The sequence below is a fragment of the Tursiops truncatus genome, chromosome 3, assembly GCF_011762595.2.
Source record: "Tursiops truncatus isolate mTurTru1 chromosome 3, mTurTru1.mat.Y, whole genome shotgun sequence".
Taxonomy (NCBI): Eukaryota; Metazoa; Chordata; class Mammalia; order Artiodactyla; family Delphinidae; genus Tursiops; species Tursiops truncatus.
In genome coordinates this window covers 118,502,548-118,519,717 of record NC_047036.1, presented here as the reverse complement: position 1 = coordinate 118,519,717, position 17,170 = coordinate 118,502,548, and the positions used below count along the sequence as shown (strand labels likewise).

The following is a 17,170-nucleotide window of genomic DNA, read 5'->3' as shown; positions in this document are numbered from 1 at the left end:
CCTTGGGGGTGACACATCGCCCTGGCTATCTTCGCTTGCACTAGCACTCCCCAAGGTTCCTTCTGCCACCCCTTTGCCTGGCTGAGTCTGCATTCTGCAGATGCGAAATGCAGGGAAACTTCTCCAGGGCCCCCAGGCTGTGGCCCCTCCTTTGCTCTCCTGTACTCTCTAATGCACCACTGATGTTAACTGTAATTAAATCATTCTTGGAAACAAATAAATCATTATTTGTTTAACATCTCTCTCTCCCCTCCTGACTATATAAACAGTAGCAGTTCCAGAGTTTCCTTATAGGTAGGGGCAGGTCATTTACTTGTACTGGGGGGCTTGGTTTCAGTGCTTCCTATTTGATAGAAGGGTGAGAAAGGTCAATTGAATACAGAAATAAATGAGGGTGCTGATGAAGATTATACGTGACACCATGGTGTCACCACTGACTGTAAGCTCTATATGGACAAAAATAGCATCTATCACTGTAAACCCAATACCTGGCACCGTGCCTGATGCATAGGAGGTGTATAATAATGTTTTGTGGAATTAGTAAATAATGAAAACAGAGCCTGTGACTTCTTATCTGAAAAGGAGGGAAGATAAGACCCAGAGCACAGCTTTTTAAAGCTACATGACATATGAAAACAGGCCGAGCACAGGAATGGCACACAGTAAATGCTCCGTAAATGTCTGCCACTGAATTAGAATTCCTGCCTCTCCTCACTCCCACTGCACTCAGCTCCCAGCTTGATAAGAGGGCAAAGCCCAGAACCGAAGCCACTGGGCTCCCCTGTACACGATCTGGTAGGGGTGAAGACGGTGATAGGGTGAAACGACTATAATTAGCACGGGCGGGAATGCAGGGCTGTTAGGGTCCACCTCCAGCAGAAGAGTTACACCTGGGGAAGAGACAGGGCAGCTTTGGAATGAACAAAGTCACAGGAAGTAGGAAAAAAAAAAAATCCAGCACAGGCCTACCAGCCACTCAATCCAAAGAATGAAGGTGGTACCGTTAAACTGTGAAGGCACAAATGCTTTGCATTCCCCACCATCTTTCACTCTGTCCCCTCTCCCCCAACCTCTGGCCCCTGGGCTGCAGACAGGATTAAAACACAGCAAACCAGAGGGTGTCGGCCACAGAGATGCCTCCCCACAGGCACCTTCACATCAGCCTTTCCTCATGCAGACGCTTCCCAACCTGTCCCCTCATCCTCCTTCAGGTCACGTCTTCCCAGTCTCCAAGTTTCAACTCATAACCACAGCCCCCTGTCAGAAAGAGACCCCCTGGTGCCCAAATTAAAATCAGGTCCTTCGCAGCTCTCCCCATACCCTCAGATCCTGCTTCCATCTCCCTCCTAGCACTTATCATAGACTCAAATTGCATAGTCTGTCTTCCCCCCAAATTGTGAGCTTCACTAGGGCAGGGAGGGCTGTCTGTCTCTCACCACCAAGGCCTCAGAGTCAGGGCAGGCCCCAGGGCAGAATATATGAATGACTGACTGGATGGATGGATGGATGGATTTCTCATAACAGTTACCCCCAAACCTCTCCTCTCTTTAGGTTCCAAGGAAGAGTGGAATATGGTCCCCAGTGCCCTCCCAGACACCGAGTCACAGTCTGCTCAGGCATCAGAGACTCCTCCCAGCTCAGGATGGGGGGCTCCTTCATGGAGCCCCACCAGAGCTGGGGTCTCCTCACTTCTCCTTCAGGAAAGCTGAGAACAGACCAGGAATGGAAGGAACACTGTCTCTTGGCTAATTCCTCTAATTAAGGACACAGGACAGCCACCCCCTACCTCATCTTGACTTTCTTCCATAGTTTAGAAAGGATTTCCTTATTCCCATCCTTTTACTTGTTCCAGCAAGGCCCATGAGCAACCACTGGCTGGAAAATCACTGCTCCAACTTTCCTTGTTTGACATGCTTAAGTGACTTGCAAGAAACAAGTTTTTAGGCTTGTGATATGAAGATGGGGTGGTAGCAAAGTAGAAAGATCCGGGTTGCAAAGATCTAGAAAATCAGCACCACCATTTATTAGATCTTTCATTTATCAGGTGCAGGACCCTTGGCCTCAATTTCTACATCTGACAAATAGGAATAATGATATTGAGCTTGGATGCCTGTAAAGGGAAGACCTGAACAACTGTAAAATACTCTATTGTCCTAGTAAAGAGTTTTTCTCTTGGCATTAAGTAAGGTCTTGGCCCTGAAAGGAAGACTGAGCTTTCGTAGGGGGAGAGCCTGCTCTGCCCCCAGGAGCTGAGTAAGGAAATCACACTGCAAAGGTGCGTTTGAGTAGCGAGAAGCCATTTTAGCCTGGACTCGGTGACCTTGGGTTCTGGTCTGGGTTTGCAAAATGTCTCTCCCTCTGCCTGTCTCCAGAGCGCCAGCACCAGCCCCAGCCCCAGATCCAGCCCAAGGCCAGACCTCTGGCCTGGGCTGGAAGTCTTTCATCGGCTCCCTTGACAACAGCCAAGCACAGATCTATGGTGGCGTAGGAAGAAAAAACCTGCCTCACAACCTCCCCGTGAAGCGAAAACACCATCAAGACAAACCTTACAGGGGATTCAGACCCTGGCCCAGCTCTTATCCCCGCATCAAAGCCACCCCCTACCCCGGACTCCCCGGAGGCTACAGCCTCCTTCGTTCCTGGGCGGAGCTGGGCCTGCTGCGAGGGCTCCCCGCCTTCCCGGAGTCAGGCCTAATGGCGGGGGCTTTTCTTTTCACCGCCCAGGGTTGATGCGCTCCCCCCGCCCCCGCCGCCCCATCATTAACTGCAAAGAAAAGATCCCGGCCATTTCCATTTCCTCTGCGGCTCAAGAGCTCTGTTGTTATTTAATCCCGTGGCCACCCCGGCAGCATCCTCGGCGCGGACGGCTCCACCCATCCACCTGGCCAATTCTCGGCCGCTCCCGCTTCCCCGGAGGGGCGCAAGTAGGGGTGGCTGGGGAGAGGCGCCTACAGCAGCAAAGGGCTGTGGCCTTCGGAGGACACAGGGTCCTCAGGCCCGCGTCCCGTGAGGGCTGGGAAACGCACGGAGAGGGGAGCACTAGCCAGGGCAGCTGAGGGCGGGCGGACGCCGGAGCACTGCGGACATTACCCTGGAGTGGGGGGGAAGGGGGCGCTGCCAGGCGAGAGCCAGGTCTCTATCTGAGTAGCCAGTATCACCCTGGGGGGTACTAGAGCCGGAAGAGGCCTCGGCCCAGTCGCTGTCCACACCCAAGAAATGGGGGGAGGGGTGGTCTGCGCTTACTCAAGGGAGACTCAGCGTCAGGAACCAGATTCACTCAGCAATCCCCACTCCGCCCTTCTTTGACATGGACGTTTGACATTTTCTTAATTTTTGGTAAACGCAGCTTCAAGACCCCTCGCCCCCCGACGCCCCTAGTCTAGAGAAAGAGAAGGCCCTCAGCAGGGGTCTTCCCGTTCCCCCGCCCTCCCGACTGCCTGCGGCGGGTAGAAATCCCTAGATCTAGGTGTGTCCTCCCCCACCCAGCTCTCAGCCCAGGATCCTGAGGCCGCAGTGCCCCCCCGCCCCCCAGCAACACTGACGGTTCCAGCCCAGGCCCGCAGTGGCGTGAAGGTGGCCTTTACCTCCTCTCGCAGGCTGGGAGGGGGTACAGCCCGCGCAGCTGAGCCAGCTGCAGCAGTCGCCGCCGCCCTCCATTCATAAAGGAAAAAAAAAAAAAAAGGCAACAACAACCTCCACCCCTCTTTGTAAAAGAACGACGGCCCCTGGAGGAGCGAGAGCCAGCCCCAGCAATCACGGGTTAAGTTCTTTTCCGGCCCCCCATTCATAAAAAAAGGAGCGCGGCGCATGCGCGCGCGGGGTCTCTTGTGCCCACCCATTCATAGAATCGCGAACTGCGCGCGTGCGCACAGGAGCTCCCTTCCCTCCCATTCATAAAAAAGCCATTTTCCCAGGCAGTGGTTGCAACATCGCCGCGGAGGCAGCGAGAGGGGCTGACAGCGCGGTGCTGGCGCTGAGCAGCGCAGGGAGCAGTGCCGGTTCCTCCGGCCGGCGTCTGTGAGGACAGCGGCGTCAGACCCACTCGGGTTCGGGAATTCACACAGAGGTGGAGCAATGCTTGTGACTCTGTGGCTCCTCAAAGTAAGTCCCCGACCGGCTTCGGGATGTGAAGCTGCCCCTCTCTGAGTCGCGACGCGACTCCCCCTCGGGCTGGGGCAAATGGTGCGCTATTTCTAGGCGCGCCTCAGTGTTCCTTCCCTCTCCCTGCGCCTCCTGGAGCCGCTGCGGTGCGCCGCAGCTCCCTGACGCCCTCGGGTGGGCCGGCAAGGCGCCGGGGGTGTTCACAGCTTGGCACCGGCGTTCCCGACCCCCGGGCACTGCCAAGCACAGCTTCCCCACTCTCCACGACTCGGAAGCTCCGTGCGTGTCCCGGGAGTTTGCTTCTGGCCTGGCCTTTTTCCCCCTGCCACCACCGGCCTCGGGCGCTGTAACAGGCGGCTCTAGGCTCCGTCAGGAGCCACCTCTTGGGTCCGGCGGGCGCCCTCGCCCTGGGCGGCTCGCCCACCCCGGGCTCGCTGCCCACGGTGCCAGCTCTGCCGTAGATCTCCCCAGCCCGCCGCGGCGGCCTATGCTCGACGTAGGTTTTTCTTTCCCCTTCGGAGCCGTGAGGGACTGGGTTTTCTTCCCTTCTGCCTCCCCCTCGATGGTCAGAGCGGGGCTGGCCGGGACTGGGCATTTCTGCTCTCTCTCTCTCTTTGGCGAGGCGGTTCCTTGCCGTCTGACCTTTGCTCTGCTGCCGCATTTTATGCTGTGCAGCTGCCTTGCAGTTGCCTTTTTCTTCCCCGGCCTCTGCAGGGCCCGAGGCTCCTCGGCCTCCTCGTGCCTCCCTATCTCCGGGCACCGAGCTGTGCCAGGTCCCGGGGCCCCCGGGCCGCGCTGGGGCTGTGGTAGGGGCTGAAGGTGCGTTTCCATAACGCCGGGCGTGTGGGAGCTGGAGGAAGAGGCTGCGTGCGTAGGAGAGATAAGGCTCCCGCTTTCTCTCCTTCCTTCTTGGTGGTACCAGGCTTGACATCACCGAGAAGAGAGAAGGATAGAGACGGTACGTTCTAAAAATTCTGAATCGCCAAGCCTATGGGGGCAATGAAGGGGGGTGAGGGCAAATTTGGTCAGCCAGGACAGCTGGAGCTTGGCTCCATCACTGGGACCAGGGCTTTGCCCAGTTTCCCCTCCATACAGACGATCAAAAAGCATTTAGACAGTAGCTGCTCTTGTGCAAGAAGACGGTTTCTCAATTTTCTTTGATTGGGGTCTGGGGATTGTGGGCAGAGGAGGCAGGAGAGGCGGAAAATGGTTGCATGTCTTGATGGGCTGAGCGATGGACGGGAGAAGCGAACTGGGCTGGAGGGGCTGGATGGTGGGCAGAGGGAAGAGCTGCTGGCTGCCTCTTGTACCGGCTGCTGGATTGGGTATCCATATTGCCAGGCCTGGATGAGGGCAGAAGGCTGCCTTCTGGCTCATCAAGGCTCAGAGACCACTTCCCCCACCCCAACCCCAGCATGATTCGCGATGAAAGGAAGGTTGTGGGTTCGATGGGGCGCCCAGACCCAGTGTGAACCCCCTCTTTCCTGCTTCCAAACCAGTGGCATGATTCTCTCCAGTTTGGGGAGGGGTGAGAGCAAGTGCATCTCTGTCTGGTTAGCTGACCAAGGCTCTCCAGTCTCTCTGAGCCTCTTGGGGGATACAAAGCTGGCAGGTGAAGGCCCAGAGCGTTTAGGAAATGTGGGTTTATCAATCTCTTAACAAGCACTGTCTGGCCTGAGGCCCTACCCAATATTGCACTGGTGATTTCACAATGTTTAGCGTTCCCCCGGATCTTCATACGAATGGAGCATAAACATCTGAAAGTTTCAGTTTTTCCCTTAGTGTGTGGGTGTGGGGAGAACTAGGAAAGGGAGGGCAGCCATTGACAATGCCCCCCACACCTACCTCTCTCTCTCTCTCCCCACCCCCCACCCCCAGCCCTCTCTTTCGCCCTCTCTCTTTGCTCTGTCTCCTTCTCTCTCTTTCAGCAGAAGGGTGGGAAAGAAGTTGTAGATGTGTCCAGTGTGAAATCAAATTTTCTGTCTTTCCTAGCCCTTGGGAGGGTCCTCACTTGCCAGAAGGCTCCAGACGAATTCTAATATGAGCAGTGCACATCCTGACCAACTGAGCTGCGTGGCCAGTACTGGGTAGGGGGCATTTTGGTGGCAGATTTCTAAAATCTCCTTGATGGACAAATGTTGGTCAGCTTGATGAGGAAGACTTTAAAGATGTCTCTTGGTTATCTTCCTTCGTAGATTCTGAACTCTAGAGTAAGTGCTCTCCTGCTCATTCCCATGACCTTTACCAAATTACTCTCTGAAATGGCAACATCTCCTTAAAGCTTTGGTAGGGTGAAGTGGGCAGAGACTGATCACATGGAATAGTATGATTCCCGGTTAAAGCAGGGCAGAGGCTGGGGGCATTTGGAGCTCACAGATGTCATTTTTGTTTTCATCCTTCCAGAATAGGTGGAGAGATGGGCTCTTTGGAACTCCACCCCCCCACTCTGGTAAACCTGACATTGCCTCTGCCCAGAGGTTTGGCTGACTTGAAAAACAAACGAAGGCAGCCTTTCAGTGCAGAATTTGAAAGTCAGTGATTTTAAAACTAAGGGAGGAAAAAACACCCATTAACACCTCCAGAAATGTCCCTGAGGTGTGTTGCCCTGGGGTTTAATACTTTGGTATCACCAAAGTATAAATCCTTTGTGTGGGATTCTGTTCCAATGTCTAATGCTATTAGTCCCTTCATGTGACATCTTCCGGCCCCCACGAGTATTTTTCTTTCCCCGGTCCGTCCTCTTGGGTAGGGCCCGGGTGATGGTACCGGGAGGCTTATTAGAGAGGAGCCCCTTCTCTTCAGAGAAGGTGGTCAGTGTTCTTAGAAAGTTACGGCTTTCAATGTGGTTCTGCATCCAGAGTTGTCTGTCATCTGAGCCCTACTGAGGTGGAAGAAGTTCCCTTGTGAGGAAAGCCTCCGGATCTAGGGATAGAATAAAAAATTTTGGATTTAGGATGTCGACATGGCAAGAGTGGAGAAGGTTCCATCTCACGGTCAACTTGGATCTACCTGACAGAAGGGAAAGCAATGACTCATTGGAATATATTTTTACTCTCTCAAAAGAGCCAAAGGAAGAAGGTGATGAAGGGCAACATAACCGAAGACTGTATTACCTCTTCCAGACCAAGGTAGGGGCTGGGTCAAAGCAGATGAGGGGCTAGGAAATGTGCTAAGCTTGGCCCTTAGTCTCCCCATCTGCAGAGTGGGGAGAAGAAACTCCTCCCGAGGGGCCAGGGCCAGCTGAGCAGCTAGCAAGTGTGCAGGGCTGGGGCTGTGCCCCTTGTTACTACTGGGTGCCTAGTAAGGAGGGCTTGGTTGTAAGGGAGCCCCTTCCTCCACAGGAGATGTGGGGTGCTGTGTGATGTAAGAGGCGAAGGATGCTTAGCTCTCGAGGGGGCCTGGGGCCACCCTGCAGATCCGGACAGCTGACGAGGCTGGGGATGTATCCGGGACATGTGGCTGGGTTTAAGAGGCTCCACCGTTCAGCTGTGATCACGATTGTTCTTTCCAAGGACAGTCGGTGGAGGAAGCAAGGGCACCGGGGAGGGAGCACAGATGTGCTGGATCTCACGGAGGAGGGAAGGGGCCCTTCTGGGGCAGGTGGCCATTTGCAGAAAAGTGGTTTCCCTTGTCTCTTTCTGGTTGGGGGGAAGGAGGAGTCATTTCCTGCCCCATCCCAGGAGTAAGCTAACGTCTATTATTGTAAGTCCAATTCTTAGTGGACAAATAAAATGATCTTGGTGTCAGTGAGGGGGGGGGGTCCTCCCCTGGGGTTTAGATTTCTGGTGCCCCATCCCAAACTTCCATGTGGGCCAGTGGTTCCCCAACTGTACCAGTAGTTAACAGACTTCTAGCCCCATTCTTTGCTCACTCTTGACTTCTAATCCCTCTTTAAGGGGATCTGAGCAGACAACAATTCAGAGGGGAATACATCGAAGCCAGAATTTGTAGCCGGTTAGAATAGCCCAGAGCCAAGTACAGCAAGACCTCTCACACTCACCCTAGCACCGGGGCTTTGGAGCTCAGCTGGTTGTGGAAAAAGAAGAGAAAACGGTTGGGAACTGATAACTGGGGATGGGACAACGTGAGGAAAAGCAGCTGCTTTTGTGATCTCTGACAGGTTATGGCCAGAGGTCAGCTCCTTAGTGCTAGTGGTGGGTGGCAGGGAGGAGCAAGGTTTCTCAGGCAAATCCAGCTGCCTAAATGCTTTATTTGCAGCAGAGATTGTCTCCCTCGATGGAGTGTAGGGAAGGCAAGTCCCTGGCTTCCCTCCTCCCCCTTCCCCCCCTTTAAAAAGTCTTTTTGAAGCAATAAGTCATTATTTAGTTGGAGCTTAATGAACTAAACTGGAGTGTTGTCCCAAAGAACCCAAGCGAGAGTGGTAGATAGTGGTGGGCGGGCTCTCCTGAAGCCTAGAGACCTTTTTCTCTGAGCTGTTAAAGGCTTGAACAGCCTTCCCTGAAGGCACCTGCTGGGACTGAATGGGGCAGTGCAGAAACTACCCTTTCATTCAGAGCCCCTTGCCATTTGGCATTAGCTGACCTATAGTTTTCAAAGTACAACTGTCAGGTTTTCCTAATATTTCCCAACTCCTCTCCCTGGGATAAGTCCAGGGGAAGGGGTGGATGGGTGGAACAGACATTTAACATGCCTCTTGATTCTTTCCAGCCAGCCTGCATTGAGCTGTCTGCCGCCTTGATGCTCAGCCCCTCCCCACAGGTACACATGCAATGTCAGGCTCACAGACGAAGCCGCAAATACAGGACAGTGTGCTCTGGGCTTTTCGATAGCCTGCTGATTCAGTACTCTAGGACTCTCTTCTTCTGCCTTCCTTTTACCCTAGCTCCTCCTTCCCTTCCCCACAGACCTGGACCAGGAAGCCGCATCCATGAACGTGCCCTAGGGACCCTTAAGTTCAACTTGATAGGTGGAAGGAGACGGGATTCCCGCCCACTCTAGGCTTTCCTTTTAGGGACTGCTTTGTGGTGAGATCCTACAAATGAGACCCATTCAACCTTAAGAAAACTAAAAATGAAAACTCTTAGAAAAATGGGGGTGTGTGAGGTGACAAAAGGGATGCCAACGAAAATGGAAGTGAAGCTGTCTTGAGCTCTGACCCTTCCTTTAATGACAGATTTCAACCCCCCAGCCTCTGCTTTCCACACTGAAAATTCCCCTAACTGGGGGCCAGTCTGATGTCAGCCCTGTCTGGCTTCATTTCCAGACTGGTTGGGTAAGAACCCGAAGATGGCCCAGTGAGGTTCCCTGAGGGCTGGTGGCAGACCTGGGAGACTGGCGGAGTTCATGGCTATAAGAGAGAAGGGTGCTTCCGTGCCCTTCCATGAATACCCAGGAGTTATTGCAAGTCAGGGTCGCAGGGCTGAAGTTGCAGCCTCTGGAGCCTCTGCTGCCTGGATTCGAATCCTGCCCCGACCACTTGCCTGCTCTATGACCCTTTGTTCTTCCTCTGCAAAATGGGTATTATCCTCCAAGGGGATGGTGAGGATTGAAGGAGAAAATCATTGAGGATTTAGCACAGAGCTTGACACCAAGAAATGTTTCATAAATGCTTGCTGCTCCCCTAATTTTTTTTTTTTTTTTTTTTTTTTTTTTTTTTTTTTTGCGGTACGCGGGCTTCTCACTGTTGCTGTCTCTCCCGTTGCGGAGCACAGGCTCTGGACGCGCAGGCTCAGCGGCCACGGCTCACGGGCCCAGCCGCTCCGTGGCACGTGGGATCTTCCCGGACTGGGGCACGAACCCATGTCCCCTGCATCGGCAGGCGGACTCTCAACCACTGCGCCACCAGGGAAGCCCTCCCCTAATTATTATTAGTAGAAGGTTGGAACGGAGGTAAAAGTTTCCCTTCCTCGTGCTAATCCATAAGGCTGCCACCGAAAATTCGATAGAGGTGCGTCTCTGGCTAAGTGGACTGCTGGCTTTGTTTCTCTGTCCACAGTCTTCCAAATTGGCCATCAGTCTCCCAAACAGCCTAAATGAGGCAAAGCCTCCTCTCTCCTATTTGTATTATAAATCTCTTCCTTCCTTGCCGGGGAAGCAGAGTACATATTAAACTGCACTTAAGTTCGGCAGCGTTGCTCAGACTGGAGGGTGGGTGTGTCCCAGTGAGTAGGGATCAATCTTCTAAGCTGCGGACTTGGGGGGGGCGGGGTTTGAGACACCGTCTAGCTGTGTTGAGGGGTTATCAAACAGGCTATCGGGAAGTTGTTTTTCTTGTCAGCCAAATGAATTCCACCCTCCTGCGGAGGGTCCCGGCTAATTGGGAGGTGAGGCCGTGAAGCCTGAGAAGGTTGCAGTGGTACAGCTCTGAGCCCCTGGTGGCCGGAAGGCATCTTCCGTCAGGGTCGTGATAGGGAAGATGCATTTTAGAATATGCCTGCTGGAGCCATCTTGGATGCAGCGTGTCCCAAGAGAGCTGAGTCATCGTGGACTGAGCTCCCACCCCCACGTCTGGCCCTGAGTGCAGGCCCAGATGTTGACAGCTGCCTCTGGAGAGTGATGGGAGCCTGCTAATGCCAATATCCCCATCGCCTGCAGGCGCTGCGCCCACCCTGGCTTCCTGGTGGGACTTTTCCATGGGACTTTTTCCATGAATCTGCCTTGTGATTCCAGGGCCTATTAAAATCCCCAAGCACTGCCCATGCCTTTTGCTTCCTCCATAGAAAGTGTGCCCGTTCTTATAGAACCCCAGGGATAGAACCAGGGGAAGGAGAGTGGATAAACTGTATAGGGGAGGGAGTACCCACAGCATGGCCAGTCCCAATCCTAGTCCTAAGAGGCAAAAAGCCCAACTACATGGGGCAATACAACCTTCACACCACCACCGACGTTCTGTTGGCAGGACCCTGAGCTTCTGGAATAAGGGAATCGCGTTGTCTTTGTCCTGGTTGGGGGGTTCTGGCTGAGGCACCTCTTGGCTGGCGCCAGAGTCATCTCCTGTGCCTCTGTCAGCATTTTCCATTCTTCTGCCTAGTCACACCTTTTCCTCCAGGCAAAGGTCTGGGACCCGTGGCTCCTAACCCTCTGTTGACCCCAAACCCACTTATTCTAGAAGCAAGGCTTTGGAGTGCCTGCAAAGGATCAAGTGGGCTGAGGTAGCATCCCCTGAAGCTCTGCCCCGTGGCCAACTTGATCCTTGGAAAAACTCCTCTCTCTGAATGCTTAACTAACATCCTCCTGCATCCAGCCCTGACCCCGGGATCCCCAAAGGAGGCTGCCTTGGCAGATGACTTTTCTTGGTGGCAGACCTGCCAGACACTTCAGTCTAACTCTGCCACGGGGAAGTCTCTTCTTTGAAGATGATGCTCTCCTGACATGTGGAGGGAGCACAGAGGCAGGAGGCAGGAGGCAGGCTACCTCTAGGCAGACATCCTCTGAGTTGGGAGAAACTGTGCACAGAAATCTCTCTTAAGTAGATAGGACTGTGGGAGCAAAGCCCTTGTTCATGGCCCATAGTTCATGGCTTTGCGAAGGGGAAGTATCAGTTGACTGAGCAATGAACCTTGCAGAGAAGACTTAATGCTTTTTTCCTTGCAGTATACAGATGAGAACCTTGTGGGTAAGCTCCCTTTCATCCACTTCATGAACTTCGCATCTAGACCTAGCTCTTTATTTCAGACAGGCTGGAAAGCATCTAAAGAGGCCCTTCCCCAATTTAACCATTTCTGATCAAACTGTTGTTTCCAAGCAGGGGAAGTATAATAACAGAGTTGCCCTGAATGCCTTTTTTCTCTCTTCATTCTTTACTATAGAGACATTGATAAGTATGGATGTGTCACTCGGGGCAGGTGTCATTCTCCTGTGATTGGAATACTGGCATGACCAGCTGTGTGTCCCAAGTCTGGAAGGATACAGGGTTAGAACTGGAAGTGGAAACCTATCCACATCCCCTTCTTAAGCATCACCTTTGAGGCAAGGTGAACCTAATAACGGAGGTACAGGGTCAGCTCTCCAAATCAGAACATCATTAGCGTCTTGAAAAAGCATTTACCGAAACCCCATCCCGTAGCACGTTAATCCAATGGTCTTCCCCCCACCCCCGCCAAAGGTGGTTATCTTTCCCTTTTATCCGAACCCTGGCTATCTGTTGTGTCCCCCACTCCCAAGCCCGGTGGAATCTTCCCAGAGTCTAATCTTTCTCTGGGATTCCAAATCGTGCCCCCTTGGGCAGGGGTCTTGGCCTCTGTTGCTATTTCTTTAAATTGATCTCCAGCCGAATTCTGAATGTAAAGGTCAGCAGGCGAGGAAATGGCACTTTAATAGAAAACAATGTGCACTTTCTAAATTTGAACCAAGCCGTTTCCGCTCTTTGATTTAAGTGACTTCCTGGGGTTCCGTGTCAGGCACTGCAGTTGAATCTCTGGCCGGATTCCAACTTAAAATTGCACTCTCTCGGTGAAATTAGAAACTGATCCAGGGTTGGCTTAGCTATTCTAGTAAATAGCATTTAGGCTGAATGTTCAGCTCAGCACTTGGCAATGGGTGATGTGAGTGCCCCTCGGGAGGATTTCCCATCCAAGTTGTCAGAGGTGCACCTACCCAGGCGTTATTAGCCACTAGGTGTTGCTGCTCTCAGAAGTAGTGGTAATAAGTTAATATCCTGGATGTGCAGGCATCAGATACAGCTCTTCCTTCTCTTGTGATTATCTGAAATAAAGGCTTTTGTTTATCCAGCTGATAAACGACATGGGAGCATACAGGGACTGTCTGTCATGGTCCCCACATCCTCAGCATGCAGCACATCGCTTGGTACTTAATACTCGTGCTTATTAGTGCTCAGGAAATCTAAACTGTTGCTCTCTGGGATGGTGATAAGTTAGAGTATGTGCTGTGTGTCAGGCAAAATGCTAGGTCCTAGATATGCATTTTCTCATTTAGTCCTCACAAGAACCCATTTTACAGATGAAAATACTAAGGCATAGAGGTTCAAGAACCTCATTCACAGTAACGCTGCTGGGCAGAGGTGAGAATTTGAACTTGGACCTGATTCCAGAGCCTGTGTTTATAACTGCTAAGCTGTATCTGTCTTAAATCAGGAGCATGTTTCATGGGGGTTATAAGAATGAACTCGGACGGCACAGCTTTGAGCCCTAGTTCTGCTACTGATGGTTTTGTGTGACTGTGGACAAGTTACTTTGAACATTAGTTTCCTGTAACTAGAAAAGGGATAATAATAGTAGTTACATTTTAGGTTTATTGTGAAGAGTCAATGACGTAATAAATATGGTGCTTAGAAGAGTCCCTGGCACATAGTAAGTACTAAATAAGTTATTTCTGCCACTTACTATTGTTGTTGTTGCTGTCATTATTAATCATCTAAGCCATAATGCTGGAGAGTCCACCAGAGGAATTCCAGTTCCCATTTCATTTGGGCTCCCAAGGACCTGACGGGGGTGGGGGTGGTGGGGGGTGTTAACAGGCCACATACTGATGTCTGGAATCCATTCTCTCTTCCGCCCCCGACTCCAGGGCCCCTAGAAGCCTGCTTCTCTACACAGCCCAGGACCTCTGGCCCCATGGAGCCCCCGATCCCACAGAGCGTCCCCTTGACTCCCAGCTCAGTCATGGTCCAGCCCCTTCTGGACAGCCGTATGGCCCACGGCCGGCTCCAGCACCCCCTCACCATTCTCCCCATCGACCAGATGAAGACCAGCCACGTGGAGAACGACTACATCGACAATCCTGGCCTGGCACCTCCCACCGGCCCCAAGCGGACCCGGGGTGCAGCCCCAGAGCTGGCCCTGACACCCGCCCGCTGTGACCAGGACATCACCCACCACTGGATCTCCTTCAGCGGGCGCCCCAGCTCCGTGAGCAGCAGCAGCAGTACGTCCTCTGACCAGCGCCTCTTAGACCACATGGCCCCCCCGCCCGTGGCTGACCAGGCCTCCCCGAGGGCCGTGCGCATCCAGCCCAAGGCCATCCACTGCAAGCCACTGGACCTCAAGGGTCCGGCCGTCCCCCCAGAGCTGGACAAGCACTTCTTGCTGTGCGAGGCCTGCGGGAAGTGTAAGTGCAAGGAGTGCGCGTCCCCCCGGACGTTGCCCTCCTGCTGGGTCTGCAACCAGGAGTGCCTGTGCTCCGCCCAGACGCTGGTCAACTATAGCACCTGCATGTGCCTGGTGCAGGGCGTCTTCTACCACTGCACCAACGAGGACGATGAGGGCTCCTGCGCCGACCACCCCTGCTCCTGCTCGCGCTCAAACTGCTGCGCCCGCTGGTCCTTCATGGGCGCCCTCTCCCTGGTGCTGCCCTGCCTGCTCTGCTACCTGCCCGCCACCGGCTGCGTGAAGCTGGCCCAGCGCGGCTATGACCGCCTGCGCCGCCCCGGATGCCGCTGCAAGCACACGAACAGCGTCATCTGCAAGGCAGCCGCCGGGGACGCCAAGGCCAGCAGACCCGACAAGCCTTTCTGACACCTGGGGTCAAGTCCCGGCGCTTCCCCCTGGAAACTTGGTTCCCTTCTCACACCTGAGAGGGGGCCACCACAGCGAGGCCAGAGGTTTTAGCATCCTCAGGCTGACCCTGCCAGTCTGCCCACTCCCTACCCCCAGCTTCTGAAGAAACAGAGACCACAATCGCCCATTCTTCTCTTCCCCAAAAGGATGAAGAAGCACTTTGGGTTTTTTTTTTTTTTTTCAGGGTCCTGGAACTTGTGTGAAACAGATAGTGGCAGGGGCGTGGTGTGGTTTGGGGGCGATTTTTCTTTTTCAGAAGATGGAACACAGATGTGGACACATATCCGGAAGTTGCAGCTGCTTGAATGCCTTCCCAGCCCTCCTCCTCCCTCCCTCTCTCCCCGCTCTTTTGCATTCTCTCTGGCTGCCTGGGAGGAATCGGTAACTGAGCGGCCAGGGGACCTTGGAAGAAGACCCTTGGAGTTTTGCCGTCTATACCTTCTTCTCCCAGCCTCTACCCCAGTTTGCCCCGACATCTTGGGGAAGGTGTAGACCCTGGCGATCCCTGTTGTATATACTTGGGAGCCCCCTCGTTCCTCGCTCTGCCCGGAGCCACGGATGGATCTAGGAACCACTGCACAGTACCTTTTCTCCCTTCCAGCTTCCTCACTAACTCTTGGGGGTGTTCCACTCATAACACCGTCCTTCGGCTCTTACTGGGTCACAGACTCACCCGCCCGCTACGTGTCCCAAGTTCTCTCTACCCAGATCTTTTCCAGAAACTTTATGGGTAGAGAAGGCCAGGGCGGCAAATTCGAGACCAAATAGCATTTTGCCAATGAGTCTGAGGCTGTGGTCTCTGGATCCAGTCATTACGTTTTTATAGAAGCATTAAACCAGATGCTAACGGTGTTTTAAGAAATAACAGTAAAACACTTGCTTCCTTTTGGGCCACCCCCAGGAAGGGCTGATTTCAAAATCTGGGGGGCGAGCAACCTCAAGGAACACCATCCCCCTCCCCACCAAGAAGAGGATTTTAACAGCAAAGAAGAGAGGCGGCACCTCCCATTGGCAGAGTGAGAGTTGAGGCGAGCTGGGTGTAGGTTTCTTCTCTCTTGATTCTGCTGCTTGCTGTCATAGCCTTTTGTGTACAGTGTCTGTATCTTTAATGTAAATAGACAGATGATGAAAAAAGAGTCTATTTTAGTGTTAGGAAGCCCTGGCGGGGGAGTCAGAAGAATGCGGGTGGGGGAAAGATTCTCCGGGGGCTTCTTGGGATTGAGTCCTGCTTCTGTGCGTGGCTACAATGAGCCCCTCCCAACAGCCCCCAAAGACGTAGCAACTCTTTCTCTCAAGGTGCTAAAGGACTCAGAAAGTGCAGCTCGTCCGGTGGGTAGGTACTTGTTGCATGCAAAAGCTGTAGTGTGTCCGGTCCTTCCTCCCTAGCTATCGTGCGGGGTTTTCGCTTAGTGTGGTATTTTGTGCCTCCCTCTCTTTCCCCCCATGAGAGGAAGTAGTCTGGGTCAGAAAAGCTACCCCAGGTGATATCGGAAGTGCACTAGGCACAGCGTTTGTGGCATTTCCAGTTTGTTCTGTAGGAACAGAACAGCCTCCAGGAAGGAGGCAAGGAGGCAGGTAGCTGCGATGGTCATGCACCCAGTGCTTCTCAAGGACTTTTTTTTTTGTTTTTCCTTCTTGAAGACTAGTAGTAACATCTTATGATTTAGAATAAGTTAATTGTAACCGTAGGTATTTATTGACTGGTGGAAAGGAGGGGAGGGTCTTATTATTTTAGGCTTTATTTATATAACATATGCTGGCTTGTAAAAGGCAAATATGAAATACTGCATCTGCGTTTCCTAAGGCTGATTCCTGTAGCTCCCTTTGCCACAGTCGTGATGGATGTGTGGATGTTCCCGCACAAATCAGAGGGAATGGTAGAAGAAACACATTCAGCCAACCACGTATCCTAATTGAATGTATCACATGTGTACTGAAGGGACTGGAGATGTTTTCTCAGAACAGGTGTGCAGAGGTTACCCCAAAAAAGAGGGCACACGTCCTCGCTTGGTGAGACCTCAGAACTTTTCCCAAAGCCCCTCCCTCAAATGTCTCCATGGGAAACTTGACCCAGTGGCAAGTTGCACTTTGGTGATCTTTGGAGTTCTACACGCACATTCTGTGGAGAATTGACTTACATAAGCTGTGCGCACACACACACACACACACACACACACACACACACACACATACATACACACATACATACATACATATACCCCTACCCCACCATCTCTATCTACATAGACCCTGTTACCCGGCAAACAGCCTCCTAAACCCTGACCTTTTGTGTATATAGTTATAAACATGGATTTTTCTGGGTTTTGGCTTCCTTTTTTCCCTTCCCCCTGTTTTGGCTTGTTCTTTTTGGTTTGCATCTAGCCTGCTAGATGGATGTCTGCAGAACTCTGTCCTGTGTGCTCAGCTTCAGTCCACCCAGCTTTGTCGCATAGCTGTCCCTCAGCATGTTTTCCTTGGCAAAAAGAAAAAATAAAACTGGCTTGCCTGTGGCCCCCGGGGGCCAGTCAAGGGCCACTGAGGGACCAAGCTCGCAGAAACACGACCCATTTCTGTGGCTGCTTCTGGCTGGTTGC

At 52.9% G+C, this 17,170-nt stretch overlaps 1 protein-coding gene across 13 annotated transcripts; it reads left to right on the top strand.

Annotated features, from left to right (window-relative positions):
* The first annotated feature begins 3,856 nt into the window (after positions 1–3,856).
* SPRY4 (sprouty RTK signaling antagonist 4) lies at positions 3,857–16,790 on the top strand. Of its 13 annotated transcripts, none has more exons than XM_073802639.1 (4): positions 3,857–4,101; positions 7,165–7,229; positions 13,310–13,370; positions 13,588–16,790. In XM_073802639.1, exon 4 carries the CDS (start codon positions 13,635–13,637, stop codon positions 14,532–14,534), a length of 900 nt encoding a protein of 299 aa, XP_073658740.1. In that variant the 5' UTR covers positions 3,857–4,101; positions 7,165–7,229; positions 13,310–13,370; positions 13,588–13,634; the 3' UTR covers positions 14,535–16,790. The 13 variants fall into 13 exon arrangements, with proteins under 13 accessions (XP_073658740.1, XP_073658741.1, XP_019780176.1 ...); XM_073802640.1 differs by lacking the exon at positions 13,310–13,370 and adding an exon at positions 8,770–8,820; XM_073802641.1 differs by lacking the exons at positions 3,857–4,101; positions 13,310–13,370 and adding exons at positions 4,111–5,059; positions 8,770–8,820.
* Positions 16,791–17,170: the final 380 nt, after the last annotated feature.